At 41.7% G+C, this 18,853-nt stretch overlaps 1 protein-coding gene across 9 annotated transcripts; it reads left to right on the top strand.

Moving 5' to 3' along the window:
- The first annotated feature begins 930 nt into the window (after positions 1–930).
- On the top strand, positions 931–17,329 carry RAB9A (RAB9A, member RAS oncogene family). Of its 9 annotated transcripts, none has more exons than XM_075590203.1 (6): positions 931–1,044; positions 3,193–3,277; positions 4,664–4,811; positions 5,445–5,633; positions 11,921–11,953; positions 13,018–17,329. In XM_075590203.1, exon 6 carries the CDS (start codon positions 13,054–13,056, stop codon positions 13,657–13,659), a length of 606 nt encoding a protein of 201 aa, XP_075446318.1. In that variant the 5' UTR covers positions 931–1,044; positions 3,193–3,277; positions 4,664–4,811; positions 5,445–5,633; positions 11,921–11,953; positions 13,018–13,053; the 3' UTR covers positions 13,660–17,329. The 9 variants fall into 9 exon arrangements, with proteins under 9 accessions (XP_075446318.1, XP_075446320.1, XP_075446322.1 ...); XM_075590204.1 differs by lacking the exon at positions 931–1,044 and adding an exon at positions 1,051–1,193; XM_075590205.1 differs by lacking the exon at positions 4,664–4,811.
- The last annotated feature ends 1,524 nt before the right edge of the window (positions 17,330–18,853 follow it).

Here is an 18,853-nt window from a genome sequence, read left to right as displayed (position 1 = left end):
TGATTTGACTCATTCCTCCTTTGGACTATTTCCACACGTTTGCAGCAAAGGGGATAGGTATACATCCTTTTTCTCCCCTATTGTGTTTGGCTGGACGACCTTGGCAAATTTTGCTGCGCACCATTTATATAATAATTGGATCCTCCACTATATTCATTCACCTACAGGGGTGTTTTTTTGTGGTTATTCTCTGGATTACGGTCACAGACTACTCATTGACAGCTTTTTTACTGACTCCAGTCTATCATACCTCTTTGGGTCTGACTCATTTATATATTCTGCTGCATGTGGGGTGTGCATGTGATATCTTGCCAGCTTTATTGTTAGCTCTGTCCTCTAGGTCTCACTTCTCTGACAGGCCGGTCTCAATGACTCAGGGAACTTGTTTCCCAGGGCTCTTACCCCAATGTTTGCTGCATTAGCTTTATATCAGTGTTGAGGTTTTGACCTAGCCTGTGTATAGTCATTGACACACATTCACTCTGTCTATTCCGGGGCCCCGCCTTTTTTACTTTTAATTATGTTTTAAGTGTGTTATTGTTGAATACAATAAAGTGTGATATTTTGGGGGGATTATCTGAGTGCTGAACATTGAGGCTTCTTGTTGTCTTTTCTTGTGCTATATGTGTGTGTGTGTGTATGTGTGTGTGTGGGGGGGGGGGTATTACAGATATATTGTATATATGAATAGTTATAGGAATAGATACATATTTCTATAGCAACAGAGGCTGTTGAAAAGTAGGATTTGATTCTTTAATCACGAGGACTTTGTGACAACTCAGTCACATGACCACCCCAAACACCTCCACCCAATCAGCGATCGGCTCTTGCAGCCCCGCCCCCCTACGAGAACGTGATTTGCAGATGCTCCGCCTCGTCTTCTGCTATTGGTTGTTCGCCCTGTCCAGCCTCGCCCCCCGGAGATCACATGACACACGCCTGCCTCTGCACCTATTGGCTCTCAGCTCCAGCACGGGTGACGTCGTGGTCGCAGCAGCCATGTTGGTGTCCCGGGAGATCCGGTGGAGAGCAGCGGAGGAGCAGGTAACCGGGGGAAGACCGGGGCGCGGGAAGTGGGGATAATAATACAGGGTGAAGTGCGACTGAAGAGCAGTGGCATTGTGCGGGGGAAGGAGTGCTGCTGTTACTACTGGGCTGTGTGATATCACTGCGGTCACTTCCTGGGGAACACGGTGAGCGAGAGGCTGTTTATTTACTTATTACAAGTAACGTGACCCACACTGTGTGTGTGTGTATTTGTTCTGTTTACATTCACTTATTTTTTTCACCTATTAAGCACTTTATGTGCCCATATATATATATATATATATTATTATACACTATCCTATTATTTAACAGTTGTTTAGTACCTTTTCTATGGTGTGTGTGTGTGTGTGTGTATATGTGTGTGTGTGTATATATATATATATATACACACATACACCACATAGAAAATGTACTAAACAATTGTTAAATAATAGGATAGTGTATAATAATATATATAGGGGCACAAAGTGCTTAATAGGTGAATAAATATAAAAAATAAGTGAAAAAAAAATATATATTTTTCTCTCTTTTTTTTAATGTTGGATTATTCCTAATGCTAAAAGTTGTTGCTCTGCACAGATGGGAATGGTCACCGTCCTTATAAGGCTTCTGCATTTATTCTTCTAATTTAATACGGCAAATTATGTGAACTCCTGTTACTGAGTGAGGAGATTCCGCTGGCGTCTCATTCAGTATCTCTTTACTTTCTTGTGTTTTCATTATTCCGTTGCAGTTATTAGATCGGTGCTATCACAGCTTGGATATTGGTACTGCTTTGCTATTAAACTTAGTGGCATGAGCGCTTAACTGTATGGTAAAACGGCTCCCAGAAGGAGTGAATGCATTTGTTAATAATGCTGAATTAGGAGCTTTGTATGTGCATCTACAATGGGAAGAGAGAAGCTCCAAATACATTAAAAACAAGCAGTACAAGAAATCACCGTCTTAATAGTGAAATCAAAGGAAGCCAGACAGAAAATAACCTTTTGTAAAGAATGGAACAGTCTAATTGGCTTCCTTAAACAAATCTAACTATGCCAATAGCTAAGATTTGGCGGCTATCACTTCTTTGGGATACTTCATTCCGAATGTAATTTCTCTGGGGCTTCTAAATGAGGAAGTGTTTGATATTAAAGTTGACTTTATTCTTCTCCCACCCTGTCCTTCTCGGAGAGCCGATAATGCAGTGTCTCAGAGAGACTCTGCAAACACTGGCTTCCGTTGAATACAGAGGGTTTGATTAAACAGTGTTAAGTGGCGGTTGAGGTGGTTGCAGTTTAATGAATAACCCCAAAAGGCAGCAGCCAGAAGAAATCCAACCCTGTCCATGTGTCTGCTCACCATTTTACAGCCCGATTAAAAATACACTTCTGGGTGCCAGATTTGATAAATAAAAGGCGGCACCAAGCCATGAGCATTTTCATAGCATTGGTTCACGTGTACTAGGAGAGATTGCAACATTATCTGTTAACTATATTGTGCAATCTTGAGATACCACTGTGCTTTTCTAATTCCTCCTTTTTATTAATATGACTTGGACGAGTCGGTCATTTAGTTTAAACCAGCACTGGTAGTTGCTGCATGTTGCAGATTTGATGTGTACAATATTGTCATTTTTTTTATATGACCGTATGCGATCATGAGTTTTCCATAGAGACCAGAGAATGGCTGAAAGCAGGGGTGGCCAGCGCCAATCCTCAAGGGCCACCAACATGTTAGGTATTAAGGATATCCCTGTTTCAGCACAAGTGGCTGTCATAATGACTGAGCCACCAATTATGCCACCTCGGCTTAAGCAGGGATATTCCTACTGCCTAGCCTGTTGGTGGGCCTTCAGGACTGGCGTTTGCCACCCCTGGCTGAAAGCCAACCTGTGATATGTTGGCCAATCATTGAGCTCCCCATGACTTGTGCCAGTCAACTGGCCAGCATTTGATAATGTCAAAATGCATTACCCATAACATACGTGGTTTTAGTAACACGTGAACAATCGTGTGTTCTATTGTTGGATCATGTTTGTCTGGTTGTACAAGTTAATAAGAAAAATCGGTACTTGCATTATTGATTTGCTGGTGGAGTTCACCCACAATGAGATTTAAGGACCTTTTTGTCTTGAAAACCTGTTGCCTTTTTATTTGTTCCTAGAGCTTGTGAGACCTCCCAGTTGTGCCTGTGCAGGGTCGCTCTGCTTCACCGATCCAATCCTGTGTGTAAAATGGTCAGATCGCAGGTAAGAGCAATATAACATCAAAGCGGCAACCTTCCCTCCCCCCGGCCTATGCAAGTTATATTATGATGTTAGTATCTTGCCCCCTGTGCATGTGCTTGTGTCTCTTTCTTTCTTTCTTTCTCTGATTGAGCCACCTGTGCTGAAGCAGAGAAATCATGATAACCTGGCCTGTTGGTGCCATTGAGGATTGGCGTTGGCCACCCCTGCAAATAGTGTCTGAGGTTACCATAAGCACTGCACCGGGCTCTAGGGAGAGCTCCATTTTATCCCTCCTGACACTTAATATTTTTTTTTGTATCAATCTTTTTATTGGCACGTTCACATACAGTAATGTCATGAGCCCATGACATTATAACGCAGTGCAACCAAATGGTGACCAATAACATTTTTCCGTTTTCCTTGAGGGGGAGGGGGGGGAAGAGGATGGAAGACGTACAGGCGGGGGGGGATGTTTAATCCGGAGGCTACCGGTCCCTGTTCCCGACCGTTTGGGCTTAGAGGGGGTACTTTATCTCTCTAACCAGGGGTCCCATGTATTCCAAAACTGTGGCATTTTTTTTGGAGCATGGCCGTGAGCATCTCCATGGACATAACCTCGTTGATCCTTCTAAATACTGTATTTCTTGATGGGGCCTTAATCTGTTTCCATGCTGCCGCAATGGAACATCTGGCGCCGTCAGCATGGCCGTAATCAGCCTTGACATTGGCGGGGTAAGGTCGTCAATGGATTTGCTCAGCACCAAGGTCAGAGGGTCCGGGGGGAGGGAGAGCCCCTTGGTCTCGCAGATAAGCGCCTGGATCATGGTCCAGTACCTCTGGATCTCTGGACATGACCACCAAATTTGGGCCATGTCCCTCTTTTGACACTTAATATTTTAAACGTTTGGATCTCATCAAATTTACAAAAAAAAAAAAAAAAACGGGAAAGGGCAAGAGATCATCATTTACAGCAAGTAAAAAATAAATTTGGGGCATGAGGGAAAAAATAAATAATCCTTCCATAATTGTTCCGAAGCACTATTCCCTCCTTACAAATTGTGACTGTAAGAGTACTTGCTGCGGCGGGGGGAGGGGATTGAACTTCAGCCGTTGATGCATGCAGTAGTCAGATGTGCAACCATCTGTGGCGAGGTGACAATTGCGTTATTTTTCAGTCTTTAGATGAGAAGCGAAACAGGAAATAGAAGTTCAAATGGCAAATTATGCAATCATATGCAGCTACGTGGGTGTAAGCCTTAAAGTTCAACAGGGTTCAAGATGCTGATTTTCTTTTCTAATGAAAATGCATTGTAATAGCAAGTTTTCAGTGCCACGTTCCTAATAAGATAGATGGTAGGTTTGGTTGCCTGTTTCTCTATTAAACTTTGCAGTTTGACTCATTCTTAGATCTTTAATGATGAGAAGCCAGAAAGCTTTAACCAGTTTCAAGGTGTGGAGCAGCCCCTGCTGATGCATCTGTGCGTCCATGTTCTGTGGTAGCCGTGGGGTTATTTATTCCTACATTGGATATCTGTAGCTGTTTTACACTGAAGAGGTTTGTTTAGCTCGAGCTTTTTATCATCCTTTTTTTTTGTTGCAGTTTTTTGGGGTATCGATTAGTATAACAGTATTGCTTTTGTTTAATCTTTACAGCTGAATCTGTAAGCCTTTTATTCCTTTAACAAGCGACGGGTGTGTCGTGAGCCGAATATCACTACTTTCAGCTCCAGGACCCCCTGCTTTCTGAGATGCTTAACAGTGAACGGCTGTAAATATCCCCTGGGGGGGAACAAAATGGCAACCATTTCTGCCAATAGGAAGCTGCAACATCAAGGGTTGCGGCTTCCTATTGGACAGCCATATACATTGCCTTAATAAACCAAGAAGTAAATACCTGTAGCGCCACCAGTGAGTATTTTCGGATCCTGGGGGTCCTTGGAGTTGAAAATAATGCAGTTGTGATCTCTGGAGTACCCCCTGGGATTTGGGTGTAATTGATGTCACGCTGTGCCCTCACTGAGCTGTGCAATATGTTGGCGCTTTACAACTGAAGGATAACAATAAGCTGTTAAAAAAAAAAAAGACAAATTCTGGAGGCTCGGGAGGATTGCACTTTATTTATTTATTTATTTTTTAATGGGATTCCTCTTATACCTGGTATAGTGACATTTTTTTTTTTCCCCGGAAGGGCCTGCAACACAAAGAATGTAGATAAACGTTGCAGGACTCTCCAGCAATGGAGGTGTTATCCGCTGTTAAAGTTCCTTTGCCTTGAGGGGTCTCCGGCTGACAGATTTACTGATGTAGATGTTCTAGTTTGTAACATGCTGACAGATCACATGTGACGGCACAGCACTTACACTACTTTAACTTTCAGGTAGGAAAATCCTCTTTCCATAACCATGTACAGTATTTGTTATTTTTATTTTCCACTGTCAGGCAGTTAAAGTATAGATAGAGATATAGAGATGTAGATATTCACCTGCCTTTTATCATTTCACTCCAAAAAGAGAACTGCGGGTTCCAGAAAACATTGTAATAAAGAGCCAGTGCCATGTACGTGTTCAGTTCAGATTATCTTTACGGGTTGTGTGGCAGAAGCTTTTAAAAGGCAAATGTTCCAACTAACACTTCGTGACATGGCTGCGGTTTTAAAATGAACGCGGTACATGGTGAAAAGGCTAGGACTCCTTGTTACAGATGTGAACTGCTAATATCTGGTTCCACTATGACCGACTCATCCTCTCTTTCCTCATCTCTGTAAAAAAAAAAAACAATTATCCTTCCCCATTCATTTTTTTATTTTTATTTTTTAAATTTCATAAATTATAAACAGTTAACAAAAAAGAAAAGTCTGTTTCCCCCCCCATTTCCATACCCCCCAGACACGGTGCTCTTGTTGCATGTGATGTTTTAGAAACCACATGACTCCTGTGTGTTTGATTTGGGGAATAACCTCTCATTATGCCTTTGGCGCATGATTCCCATTCTGTGAATAGAACTGTTTTTTTGGATAGATTAGATTGAAGACTGTCATCCTTTTCATCCCATGCCTCCCCGCCCGGGTAACATGTGAAGATCGTTATCTAAATGGGAAAAGCATGAGATAAAACCGATATATAAAGGTTTATCCTGTTCAGTCGTGGGTTAATCCCTCCAAACGGGAAATAAAATAATACAATGTTCTATATTTAATGACTGTATTTAAACGTGGGATAGCTGACCTTTTGGCCACATTTTTGTATAGAATGTAACAATGTGTTTGCCCTAATCAAACGCACTATGCTTAAGCCTTGGGCTGCCCTTACTATCCGCCTGCACGGGATTGGTGCTGGCATTCCAGGGCCCTTATGGAGTACAGGGAACATTATGCTCTTCCTCAATTCCTCAATGCAGCGGTGAGTGTGATTGGAATCCAAGTGAAGACCCCTCCACTCACGCTCAAGTCACTGGGGGCCGGTTACGAACCCCCCCCCCATGATCACAACCCCAAGCGATCGTTATCCCGGAAGACTGGCAGCAAAAGTGTTAACGCAATGATTTGTCGCGTGCATGATTTCTATTACCCTTATCCTACGCTGTCTTTCTTGGAGTCACAGTAGGTAAGGAAATAGTCGGAGGGTGTTTTCTCAGTGCACATGATATCACACCGACAAAGGAAATCAAACTCCTAACCATTTTTGACTCACAGTTTGAGACTAACTTTATAATGTTCTTTCAAATACAGTTTGAGACTAACTTTATAATATTCTTTCAAATACTTGTAGTTAAAATAATATTGATAGATTAACAGATACATCAATCACCCAGATTTAAGCCCTTAAACATGCCCTGCCTTTAGTACACCTTAGTCCTGGGAGGGACGGCCACCTGGGAGTATTACCACACAGTCAGCCAACACAATGAAACCACCCTTAAATTACTTGTTTCCTGTGAAAATCCATTTATTATTATTATTTTTGTAACTGTATCCTGGTATTCAGTTATACAGTTGTCTATTTACCAGTGTTGGCCTTCTAGTTACTCTACAAACAAGAGAATAACATTATAAAAATACTCAAACATTAGTTTACACTGTAAACATTACAAGCTTAATAATTTTAAAGCCTTTAAACTGTCCATGTTTTTTCCCCTTGTTTTAAATAACATCCGACACTACTGCTGGCTCACTTGTCACAGGAGGTCCTGCCCCTGTACACACCCTGCAGTCTATGATGACACACAGAGTAGGCTATACTGTATTTTCAAGTGTACCATATGCAATGGAGGGAATGCAATCCAGTCGGGTTAAAAAGGGATTGTAAAACTTCAAATATGGAAGATCAGGCACGGGGATTATGGTAAAAACTATACACTGTAAGTATATATTCGTAACAAGATGGAAGTGGCTTGCGGGGCAAACATGGTGTTCGGCTGGAATATGGAAGGCTGGGGAAGAGTTGACGGTGGATACATAGGATGGTCCTCCCATTGAAGGGGGTGAAGGCAGAGGCAGTTACAACAATGGAACTAAAGCATAAGTGTGCACCCCACCATTTTGTTGTCACCAGGGTGCGAAGCGCAGAGTCACCCGAACACGTTTTGAGCTCCGGAGACCCCTGATTCCCGAGATACTTGTCAGTAATTCCTGGTATTGAAAGCGCCAGTGTCACGTGGCCTGAATCCAGCCACAACAGAGGACCCTGGGAAACTGGGCATCACCGGAGCTGAAACACATCCTGAGAGAAGATATCGAATGGGAAATGCTATTTTAAACAATAAATAAATTGAGATGCCTCAAGAAGTTGGGGGCTTATTCTCTATCTGCTGGCGCGGCCTTTCGGGCCTTTTTTTGGCGAAATTCCCTATTAAAGTCCATGTGCGATTTCGGCTTAAAACGTTTATTGCTGCTGTGTTAAGCCTGGGGTTTAAGGAGAACATCCTTATGAATGGAGTCATTTTATTGCTTGGAAGCAAAATTAATCAAATGCCGGCGTCATATATTTTGCGTTTCCAATCTTGTTTCATTCTATTACTACCATAAGTACAGTGCCGGGCTGGCCCGCTGATAGTTACTCCCCCTCCCTCCCCATCCCCAAAGCTCCCATTTGCGTAGAAGTTCAGTTGGAATTCACATATAATGGCTTTAATTAATTTAATTGCTACACAGTCAAACTAATCTTCCCTTCTTTCAAGTATAATTAATGGAGCACTTGTATACACATTATGATCGTTAAGTTATTTTTAGGTTTTATTATTGGATTCGGCTTCAATAGAATTTTTTTTAATGTGTAGGCTTCAGCCAATCTTTCAGCACAGATCACACATTGTTCCTGGGTGACTGTCATATGACATGTTGGGTACTGCAGGCCTCACTTACAGGAAGCTAACAAAGCTTGCATGGTTCTGCCTTTCTGTAGGGGTGTCTGTTAACTGCAGCTCTGTGTCTAATGACTCTCCATGAGGTACTGAGAAGCTTCCATTTGTTATTAGGCCTGTAAAGATGCATTTCTACATAGGACCAAATTCAACCAACAGCAGTGTTGTTTAATAGGTTAAAGTTGTAGCCCCACATAGCGGATTAATTTGTTTTGAACTGTTTATCATTAAATCTATTTAAGGGAATCAATTACCTTTTTAAAGTGGCAATGCCCCAGAATCCTATGAGCTTAAAGCAGTAACCTTTCTCTACCTTATCTCCTGTTCTCTCCCCTTTCTTTTTAGATTACTAATTACACCACTTGCCTGATTAATAGAGTGAGTGTAGTGCTCAACAATCGGACCCAGTTCCATCTGTAGAGAATATATAAATGAGTATCCAGATGAAGATGGAGTGTCCACAGTATAATAATAATTAAACTGGAGGGGATACGTGTCTAGTGGAGTCCACGTGACACCCACATCAATTGACACTTCAATAAACACCCAACCAGAATGTGGATATATGTGTAATAATGTCCGTTGTGTACAGGATATATCATAAGGCACTACGGCTCTTTACCTGTACACTCCAAGGGACACTCCCATCGTCTGTGGCGTGCAGTCCATCCAGGAGTAGATTCAGAATTGTGGTAGATAGAGCACAGGCTGGGAAATCCTGCTTCTGGTATCCAGAGAAGGGACAAAATAGCCAGGCAACTCCAAAGTGATCAATTTATTGCATGCTAGAAATACAATAAAAACGGACTACATGAACGCACCTACGTGCCAAAACACTGTCCAACTCATTATCATCGAGTCTTTTTGGATTAACAAATGTGGAAGGATCCTTATTGCCTAAGGCCTGGGTCCCGCTGCTTCCGACGGCACTTAAAATCCCCACTGCATTTTGGAAAGTTTTGCTAATGTTTCCTGCTGGGGTGTATCCCTTTAAACGTCTCCATGCCATTACAGTAGTTCCAGGTTATCCTGTGGCAGTGCATTGTACACTATCCCACTAGTGATTGTGAACTGCTGTGCAACTTAATGTAGCACAGAGGTCTTCAACCTGTCTTCTGGGAACTGCTTGTGCAAAATAGACTCCTGAGATCAAATTTGATGATGTGACATTTGTATTCAAGAACAAACAGATAATTGTATTTTTGCCCTTTTTTTTTTTCTTTTAAGAATTCACAAGGTTTATGAAATTCTACATTTCTACATTGGTATTCTAAATTTACAGTGTATAAAAAGCTTTTTTTTTTTTTTTTTTTTTTTTACATTTAAAATGTTTTTTTTACATTTCTTTTTTAATCGGAGCAAATGGATAAATGAGCAAATTTAGTGTTCTTGGTTTTTAGAAAATGTAAATCTGTTTTCTGAGCTCTTTTAGGAAGTCATCCCTGTGAGTTTTCTAAACACTCCTCTGTAATGCAGCCCTGATCACTTCAGCTAGAACAGTCTTTCTTCCTAGCCCCCACTATCTCCTGCCCATTGTATATTATGTGATGTTGGTTGTACTTTCCAGCCCAAATTTCTATAGCAATGAGATTGTTTTCAATCTGTGTTGCCATGTGCAACTATAATATTGAGCTGTTGTGATGTTGGTGCCTTTGTACACTTTTTACATTGGTTCTCTCTGCCCCCCCCCCCCCCCCCCACACACACACACACACACAAAGGACATTACCTTGAAGAGGCCACTACACAGTCACGCTGCATTATTATATAAACTGAGGGTGACTCGAAATCTGCAAGAAAGAAGGTCTTGGTGCTGCTGGCTATGAAACCACTTCCTGAGAAGTGCTGTAATCTGCTAGTGCAGGTGCATTGAGGAGAAGCAGGACTAGGTATTACTTGGAAAATAGCACAAGACATTAGTTTTAGATATTGGCCAATCTGTGTTAAAATATGTGATGGTTTAACATGAACAGGTAAAAAAAGGGGGGGGGGGCTGGGCTGGGCTAACACTTACAACCCACCAATGCTATAATGTGACATTACAAATAAACTTGGTAAAATGTCGCTCTGCATTGGTTGAGCAATGCCTGCTTCTCATCACTGCAGGCACTTGTTAACCAATACAGCTCCCTTATTTTATACAGTGCACATCACAAGGGCTGGCAAACTGATGGCATACACACTGCATCATGTTTTGCTTGTCAAGGGGTGATCGAGATCCCAGCTCTATGGGAGCTGCTCTATTGATCCTTACGGGAAAGATGTCGGGCTGGTGCCGTGTGATCACATGATGTTGGGGGTGGGGGGGGGGGGGTGTGCATCATTGTATGATCATGAAGGAAAACTGAAGTTGTAAATGGAAGTAGAACATATATTGGTCCAGATACTTTGAATAACAACACAACCTTCTGCAAACTTATCTTACTGGTTTTGGTCAGGACGAAGTGAAGCGGTCTCTCGTGTTGTCTTGGCCTGTTGCAAATATGTATTTTTTGGAAATAAAATGTTGGATGCTGGCGCAGGATGTGTGGCGGCGCAGAATTGGTCCTCCAGTACAGAACATCTTTTAGTTCCTGGATGAGGCGAGAGGTTAATTTGTTGGGCAAGGTACCTTTTTGGCTTGTTGCGCTAAAGGTAAAAAGTCTAAGGCTACGCTTATAGCGACGGTGATGTCACACTGCGGTCGCTGGAAAAATCAAATTGAGATGACTTCCAGCGATCGCGACCAAGCCGTTGCGCTTACTATAAGCGCACGCGACGGCGGCAATGCGTTTATTTTGACACGTCGCCGGCACTATAAGCGCAGCCCAAGGAAGCCTATGTCGGGGAACTACAGTAGTGAGACCCTTCATACCTTGTAAACTAGAAGAATAAATATCATATGTTTTAATGTCTGGGTGAGCCTCTGTTTTGAATTTACTTTTACACATTAGTTGCCAAGACTGGATTTATAAACCAAACATACATGCATGATACATGATACATGAAACTAAAACATACATGCAGCCAAACTCATTTCTTTTTTGCTAGTAAAAAAACCCAGTGATAATGTTTCTTGGTATGTATATTTTTATTCGCATTAGCCAATATATGCAGTGCTTTACAAACTAAACCATAGTATACATTGCTTATTTGTTGCACTTGTATTATAATTCAGACGATAGAAAAAGGGGACTCCCTGCCCAACAGAGCTTGCAATCTAAGTGCTCTAAATGTTACATGGGAATTGTTTTACCCAGGTATTTAATGGGTAGACCAAATTAGTTTGTGAATAGATGTTTCCAATTTCTATTTTCTTTCTTCCAGATGCTAAATGATGCTGGGAAGTGATGCAACAAGGTATGTGTGTAGTTGATAGATAAACCAGGCTACTTTTGATTCTGATATCCTGTTTCTGATTTAATTGTGGAACTGTCTTGGCATCATGATTTAGATCTGTGTTCCCACAGAAACTTTAAATTGACATCTGAGAATGAGAAACTTTATTTGGTTGAATAGCCGTATACTTGGCCTAATTTTGTGTTCTATGTTTCACATTAATACATAGAGGATTAAAGTCAGCCTTTCATAATGGAAAGCAGTTTTATGAAGTGGGCGTCCTGTCCGCCAACTCTGTCTTTACATCCACACATGGCTGCAAACAACTCTACACATCCCCTAAAAGGTTTGAAGTGGGACTAGCTGCCTTAGAATGCGTGTTCAGAAAGCTGACTTCCCCTCAATATCCAAGTTATGAAATGTATTTCCTTTGAAATGAAAGCTGCACTCCTGTTACTCTGTTGTAAAATACACATTTTGTTAATGTAGCTGTCCATGTCTGTAGTGAGTGATCCCCTCGTCAGGTTTTTATACAAAAGTGCTTGGGCGATATGCTGTAAAGTCAGACCATTGGCCTGTTCACTTTAAAATGTCATTTTTCCTCTCCAAATACAATATGAAAGATGTGTGCGTGATCAATGCTGATTTCCAAAGCGAATTGGAAAGCAAACAGAAAAAGAGGATATTTGTTTAGTGTCCGTGTGTTTTTGCAATGATCCAATCTGGGAGTTTTTTATGTACTATGCCAACCTCGTACTCAACTTGAGTTTCAGATTAGATAGTAGGGCCTTGATGACTGACTTTTCTATATTTCAAGAATAATGTAATAAAGCTTGCAAGAGGAGTGCACTCTTAAAAACCCAGGGTGAAATTAGTCCGGCCTCCACTGGCCACAGTTTTCTGTCTAGAAGCAGTGCCATTACTTGTCACTTTAGAACAATACCATCTACTTGGCCACTTTTATATAGAGTATTTTTACGTGTGTGTGTGTGTGTCTATCTTTAACCTGCTTAAAGTGGCAACAAATATTTGTGAATTCTGGACCGATTCCGTTTGACAATATTTTGTTTTCTTCTGGTTTGCAGAACATCTGTTTGAAGAGAGAACATTTTTTTGTCAGTATGGCAGCCAAGTCCTCGCTTCTTAAAGTGATCCTCCTGGGAGATGGCGGTGTGGGAAAGAGTTCCCTCATGAACAGATATGTTACCAACAAGTTTGACACTCAGTTATTCCACACCATAGGGGTTGAGTTCTTGAATAAAGACCTGGAAGTGGACAACCATTCTGTCACTATGCAAATCTGGGACACTGCAGGACAGGAGCGCTTCAGAAGCCTGAGGACCCCTTTCTACAGGGGCTCAGACTGTTGTCTCCTCACCTTCAGTGTTGACGACTCTCAGAGCTTCAAAAACCTCAGCAACTGGAAGAAAGAATTCATCTACTATGCGGACGTCAAGGAGCCAGAGAGCTTCCCTTTTGTGATTCTGGGGAACAAAATAGACATCAGCGACCGGCAGGTGTCGGTAGAAGAGGCACAGACTTGGTGCAGAGACAGTGGCAACCACCCATACTTTGAAACCAGCGCTAAAGATGCTACCAATGTTGCGGCAGCATTTGAAGAAGCTGTTAGGAGGGTTCTGGCTATAGAGGATAGGTCAGATCAGCTGATCCAAACAGATGCGGTTAATCTGCATAGAAAGCCCAAACCCAGCTCCTCTTGCTGTTGACAACTAGGTTTTTAATGCAATTATCTTCTCTAACCCCTTTAGCACTGGATGTACCTATGCCGTGCAGGTGCATTCAGTATAAAATGGGTTCATAAGACATGAACAGCTGTTAGGCGTTTGCTATCGTCCTTTCTGAAAATGAGCATGTTAGTGTCACTAATCCTTTGGGGCCCTTTCCCTAAAAGTTCTAACAAGACTTTGTTGGATCAGCCGTAGGCCTCAACAGGTTTGTCCCAGGTACCCTTTTAACAAACGCCATTGGGTAGGAGATTAATTGGGTGTCTTTCCTCCATGGCAGCAATTCCCCCAGTATGTGAATTTGGTAGGTTAGAGCAGAAGACAGCTCCAGTCCTCAAGAGGCCCTTCCCCTCCCCACAACTTTGACTGTGCCACCTTTGCTGAAGCAGGGATATTCTTAACCAGACCTGTTGAAGGGGGGGGGGGGGAGGAGAGAATGAGAGTCTTGAGGACTGGAGTTGATCACCCCTGGGTTAGAGGAAGGTGCTCCTGACCTTTTTTGAAGATGTCCATGGTGACAGGTCTGTGGGGTTGTCGGTGTATACGTGGTACTCTGCGACATGTCTTTCTTTGGGAGGGGAACCATGAGCATTAACTACTACTAATATATATATTTGTCCAAAAAAAATTAAATGCATAAGGAATCATAACAATTCACTCTTTCTAAAGTAGCATTTTCCACATTGAACACGAACAATGCACATGCTTTAAAGTAGCGATGCTTATTTAATGTAACTGTATTTTGTAAAATAGATTACTAAAATAGGTGAAATGTAGTTGAATCAAACTTGAACGTTCATTAAGCACTACTTGGGAAATATATAATATATATTTTGTTTTTTTGTTTTTATCAAATGAACAAATGTAGGTGTGTATTTTTAGCAAATTTGCATTCCATTCTTGGTTTACAATGAATCCTTTGAAAAACACGTTAATTTAAATAATTGTTTCATATTCCTGTTTGTACAGGTACACTTTTTTTTTTTTTGCCAACACTTTTCTAATGAAACGTAACAATTTCTGTTTTGCATTCTTAATGATCTAACATTGCCCAGTAAAACTGCAGATTTGAAAACTGAATGTCTCTGGCAGTGATTTGAAAAATGCTGATATTGATTGCTCGTTGGCCTGTTTTACGGTGTGTAACCCAGGCATAAAGTTACATTCTGATGGTTTCATCTCCTGTTGGCGTCACTGCTATCACTCATACATGAACTGATTTAAAAAAAATACAGAACTGTAAACAGATTATATGCAAATAGTTTTTCTCTCAGGGATGAATGCGTTGAATATGTATTTTGTTCCCTCCATGTCATAATGCTATATTAATGGTACATTGATACGCTGTGTTCTGACCAGGGGCTGCAGTATTATGTGCTTAATCAGTGCCTTTTGACCGTAACGTGTGCAAATATCCAATTTATCAGTTACTTTTCTCCCTTTTGATGCTGAAGAGACGCCAACACTACGCCTTGCAATCTGTTGCTAGCTTCTCCAGCTGCGAAAAAGGTTTCCTCCCTCAAACCTCCAACTTTTTCTGGCTTGAGAGGCAATGTGCTGCTGGTCTCCAGCACTAGAAAGGTTAGGCTGCGATTTATACCCGATCCGGCAGGGCGCGCAGGCCCGAAACCTGCACTGCAGGCGGGAGGCGATTGAGGCGGGGCCATGACGTCACGTGAGCGGTTCGCCTTCATTGGCTGAACTGCTCACGTGACACGGCCGTCGCTCGGGAAAATCAATTTCTTGGATCTGCTCTAAATTTGTGCGCTTGGCTGTCTCGCGCGCGCTCCGTGCTAAACGTGCGTTTCTTTTGGTGGCGGCCGGCCGTATTTGATATAAGCACGGCCTCATATGGGGATGTCACTTTCTATATAAAAAAAATACATGCAGATATAGCACTTTCATGTTCTGCTGATGACGCAACGTATTGCGTTAGAATGCACAATACCAGTTTCCAGAACATTCAATGGCCGTGATAACGCAGTCACAGAATACCCCACCGAAATGCACCCGCAGGGCCAGTAACCTTTGCCGCATCCGAGTAAGTGTTAGACACGTTCTAGATGGCAGGGTAATTTGTGACCTTTTGTATCCCCACAATGCGGTAGGGCGCATATTGTGTAGTACAGTACACTGTAAAAGCAGTAAAATCTTTTCTCTTTGAAAATACAGATGCTTAGTCCAGTGATAACTGACGTTTTGAATGAAACAACAAAGTTTATCTTCTCGCAGTATGCCAGGGCTTTTGTACTGGAATAGTTGCGCCTGCGTGTATTCTGCTATGCTCTCGAGAATGGGTACATATGCAGTATGAAGTACCACTATGCATACTGGACCTAGGTGCCTCACTGATCAGGTTTCGACACCCGCCTCTTTCCTCATTACCATTACAGGCATACCCCGCTTTAAGGACACTCACTTTAAGTACACTCGCGAGTAAGGACATATCGCCCAATAGGCAAACGGCAGCTCGCGCTTGCGCCTGTCAGCACGTCCTGAACAGCAATTCCGACTCCCTACCTGTACTGAAGCTGTGCGCAAGGGGGGAGCCTATAGAGCCTCTTACACATGCGTTATTTACATCAGTTATGCACGTATATGACGATTGCAGTACAGTACATGCATCGATAAGTGGGAAAAAGGTAGTGCTTCACTTTAAGTACATTTTCGCTTTACATACATGCTCCGGTCCCATTGCATACGTTAATGCGGGCTATGCCTGTACTTGGTCCTCCATACTACGTGGGGGATGTAATTTAGTATACTCCAAATCGGATGTTTAGACTGTCATTGGCCACTCCTATTTAAATCCTATAGGACCCACTTAATCTCCCTTTGCAGATGGATGGAAAAGGGCAGCAGTGAGAAGATGGGCTAAACAGTATGCGAGGTTTTGGATTTTTTTTTTGTTAAATCTCTTTTGAAAGTGTATTTCTGATATTGGGTACTAAACATCACAGTATTGTGGTGACACTAATATTTGCTTAACCTCTTGTATTACCATTTCAATCTATGGCTACGTTTCATCTAGCTTTACCATCTTGCTTGATCTTAAAATAAATTGATCTCAGAATAAGAGTTGCCCTGGATTTTTTTTATTCATCTGATTTTTGGCCTTTCCTTGCTGTGCTCTGCATCTCTCCACAGCTATTTGCTACTAAACCTAGCTTTAATCCATTGCTATTTGCTTGGGAAAAGGTTGCACTTTTTTTCAGTTGGAAAGTGTTTTCCGTATCTACGGTAATTTCTACAGAACTGGAGCATGTTGGAGAAATATCTAGAGAAATTGTCTGTCTATATATTTTCACAGAATAGATCTTGAAATCAATCTATAGAATTGGTGCCATGATGCTCATCATGACTGGAACACAATTATCCAGCTTTTGAAGGTTTAAATGACACAATTATTTAAAAAAAAAAAAAAATTACTCAAAGGTGTGTGTGATTTTTGAAAATAAAAACACCCTATTTTAGTAGGGATACGAGGTATGGTTGGTTCTTCACAGGCTTTGTGCTACCTTCTATTTTTACTAGGCCCTCTGTTCCACTGGCTGTGATAATTCATTGGATCCCAGTGTTGGATCTATGCTTCGTTTTAGTTTTTATACTTTTTCTGCTAAATAAAAATGGATGTTTACAAAGTAACAGAACTTCAACTAGTTTAGAGCCATGCTTTTGTCAAACTGAATACATGAAGGTTGTACGCTTCTCCCATTATTCTGAAGTCCCTTTCTAGAAGGCAATTTTATATACTCCTAATGTTATGCAAACGCCTTCTGCACCAAAGGTGTTGCCATAGAGAGGTTATGGGTGTGGCTAAATTGGCTGGTTTGATTTTAGAACCGGTTTTATCCTTGGACAACTTCCTGTGACAGTCAAACATTTTACTGCATGTAATACAGGTCTTGAATAATGCTGTCTGTGGATTACTCTTGCTGCTGCTGCTGCTGCACTCTTAGTTTTTTTTATTTATTTATTTTTGGCCAGATGGGATTGCAATAAATACAAACTTGTGAATATTTTGATACTGATACCCGAAATGCAAATGGTCTGTGCTGTTAGGTTCTATTTACTGCATTGGTAAGAAGACCTATGACTTGCCTATAATATAAAGTTTTAAACACACTTACCTTGCTGGTAACTATTCCGTGTGAATAATGCATGTCAATTGTATGTACAAGGTACGAGTTTGAAATTAATTGAACCGTTCGAAAATAAATTAAAAAACACTTTGCAACCGCTGTGCAATATTTCCAAGTCAGTGGTTTAACATTAAGAAATTGGATACACGCATCATTACATTGAAGGTGCTGCACTTTCAAACCATGTGTTTTTATGCTTGGATATGCAAGAGGGTGCTTTTACGATGTTTGTTTATGCAATAAAATATGTACATTTGGTATGATACATTTTCAGGCTCTTATTGCAGGCGATCCTTATTAGAAGGAAAGACTACAGTATACTCAAAGATGGTATAGCGCATAATACAGCGGTGCGCAAACGGGTGCAGTTTACAGCGGCCCAGCGCTTAGAGCGAGGCCTCTGTAAACTTACTTACCTGGCTCCAGTCATTCGTCTCTGACAACGTGCTGTCAAATGATGCCCGTTGCCATAGAGACGTGATGTCAAATGATGCTGCCGGTCACGTGACATCACATGACCCCGCAGCGTCATTTGACGCAACATTAGAGGTGAGGGGGTGGCACGACCCAGGAGAGAAGATAGGGGGGGTGCAGCGCAGGGAGTGTGCGCACCGCTGCTCTACTACATAAACTAAATATTGAATTTAAACCTCTATTGGGCTAAAGTATTTTCCTCCCATTTGGGCATTAAAGCAGCAGTTGAATCTGCAGTGTTCCTCCCTCTTCCCCCCCCTCCCCCCCCTTTTGTATTGATACGTAGTCCACACAATTATCAGTAATTAGCTAAGTTGCCAATCGATCCGTTCGGTGATCGATTGGTGAAGATTTGGCTCAGGGTGGGTCACTAAATGGCTGTCAGTGCACCAGAAGAGGACCAAAGATGCAAAGTTCTATGGGGAAGATCACGTGACCAGTCATTAGATACAATTGGTACACTGCTAGAGAGCAGGGCTCAAAAAGGGGTGTGCCAGAACCTGTTAGAGAAGAGGAAGTGACTTTGTAAATGGTTGCTATAGAAACAAAATGCTTGTTAC

The sequence above is a fragment of the Ascaphus truei genome, chromosome 3 (genome assembly GCF_040206685.1).
Source record: "Ascaphus truei isolate aAscTru1 chromosome 3, aAscTru1.hap1, whole genome shotgun sequence".
Lineage (NCBI taxonomy): Eukaryota > Metazoa > Chordata > Amphibia > Anura > Ascaphidae > Ascaphus > Ascaphus truei.
Note: the sequence above shows the minus strand (reverse complement) of the source record. Positions and strands in the feature narration are given on the sequence as shown.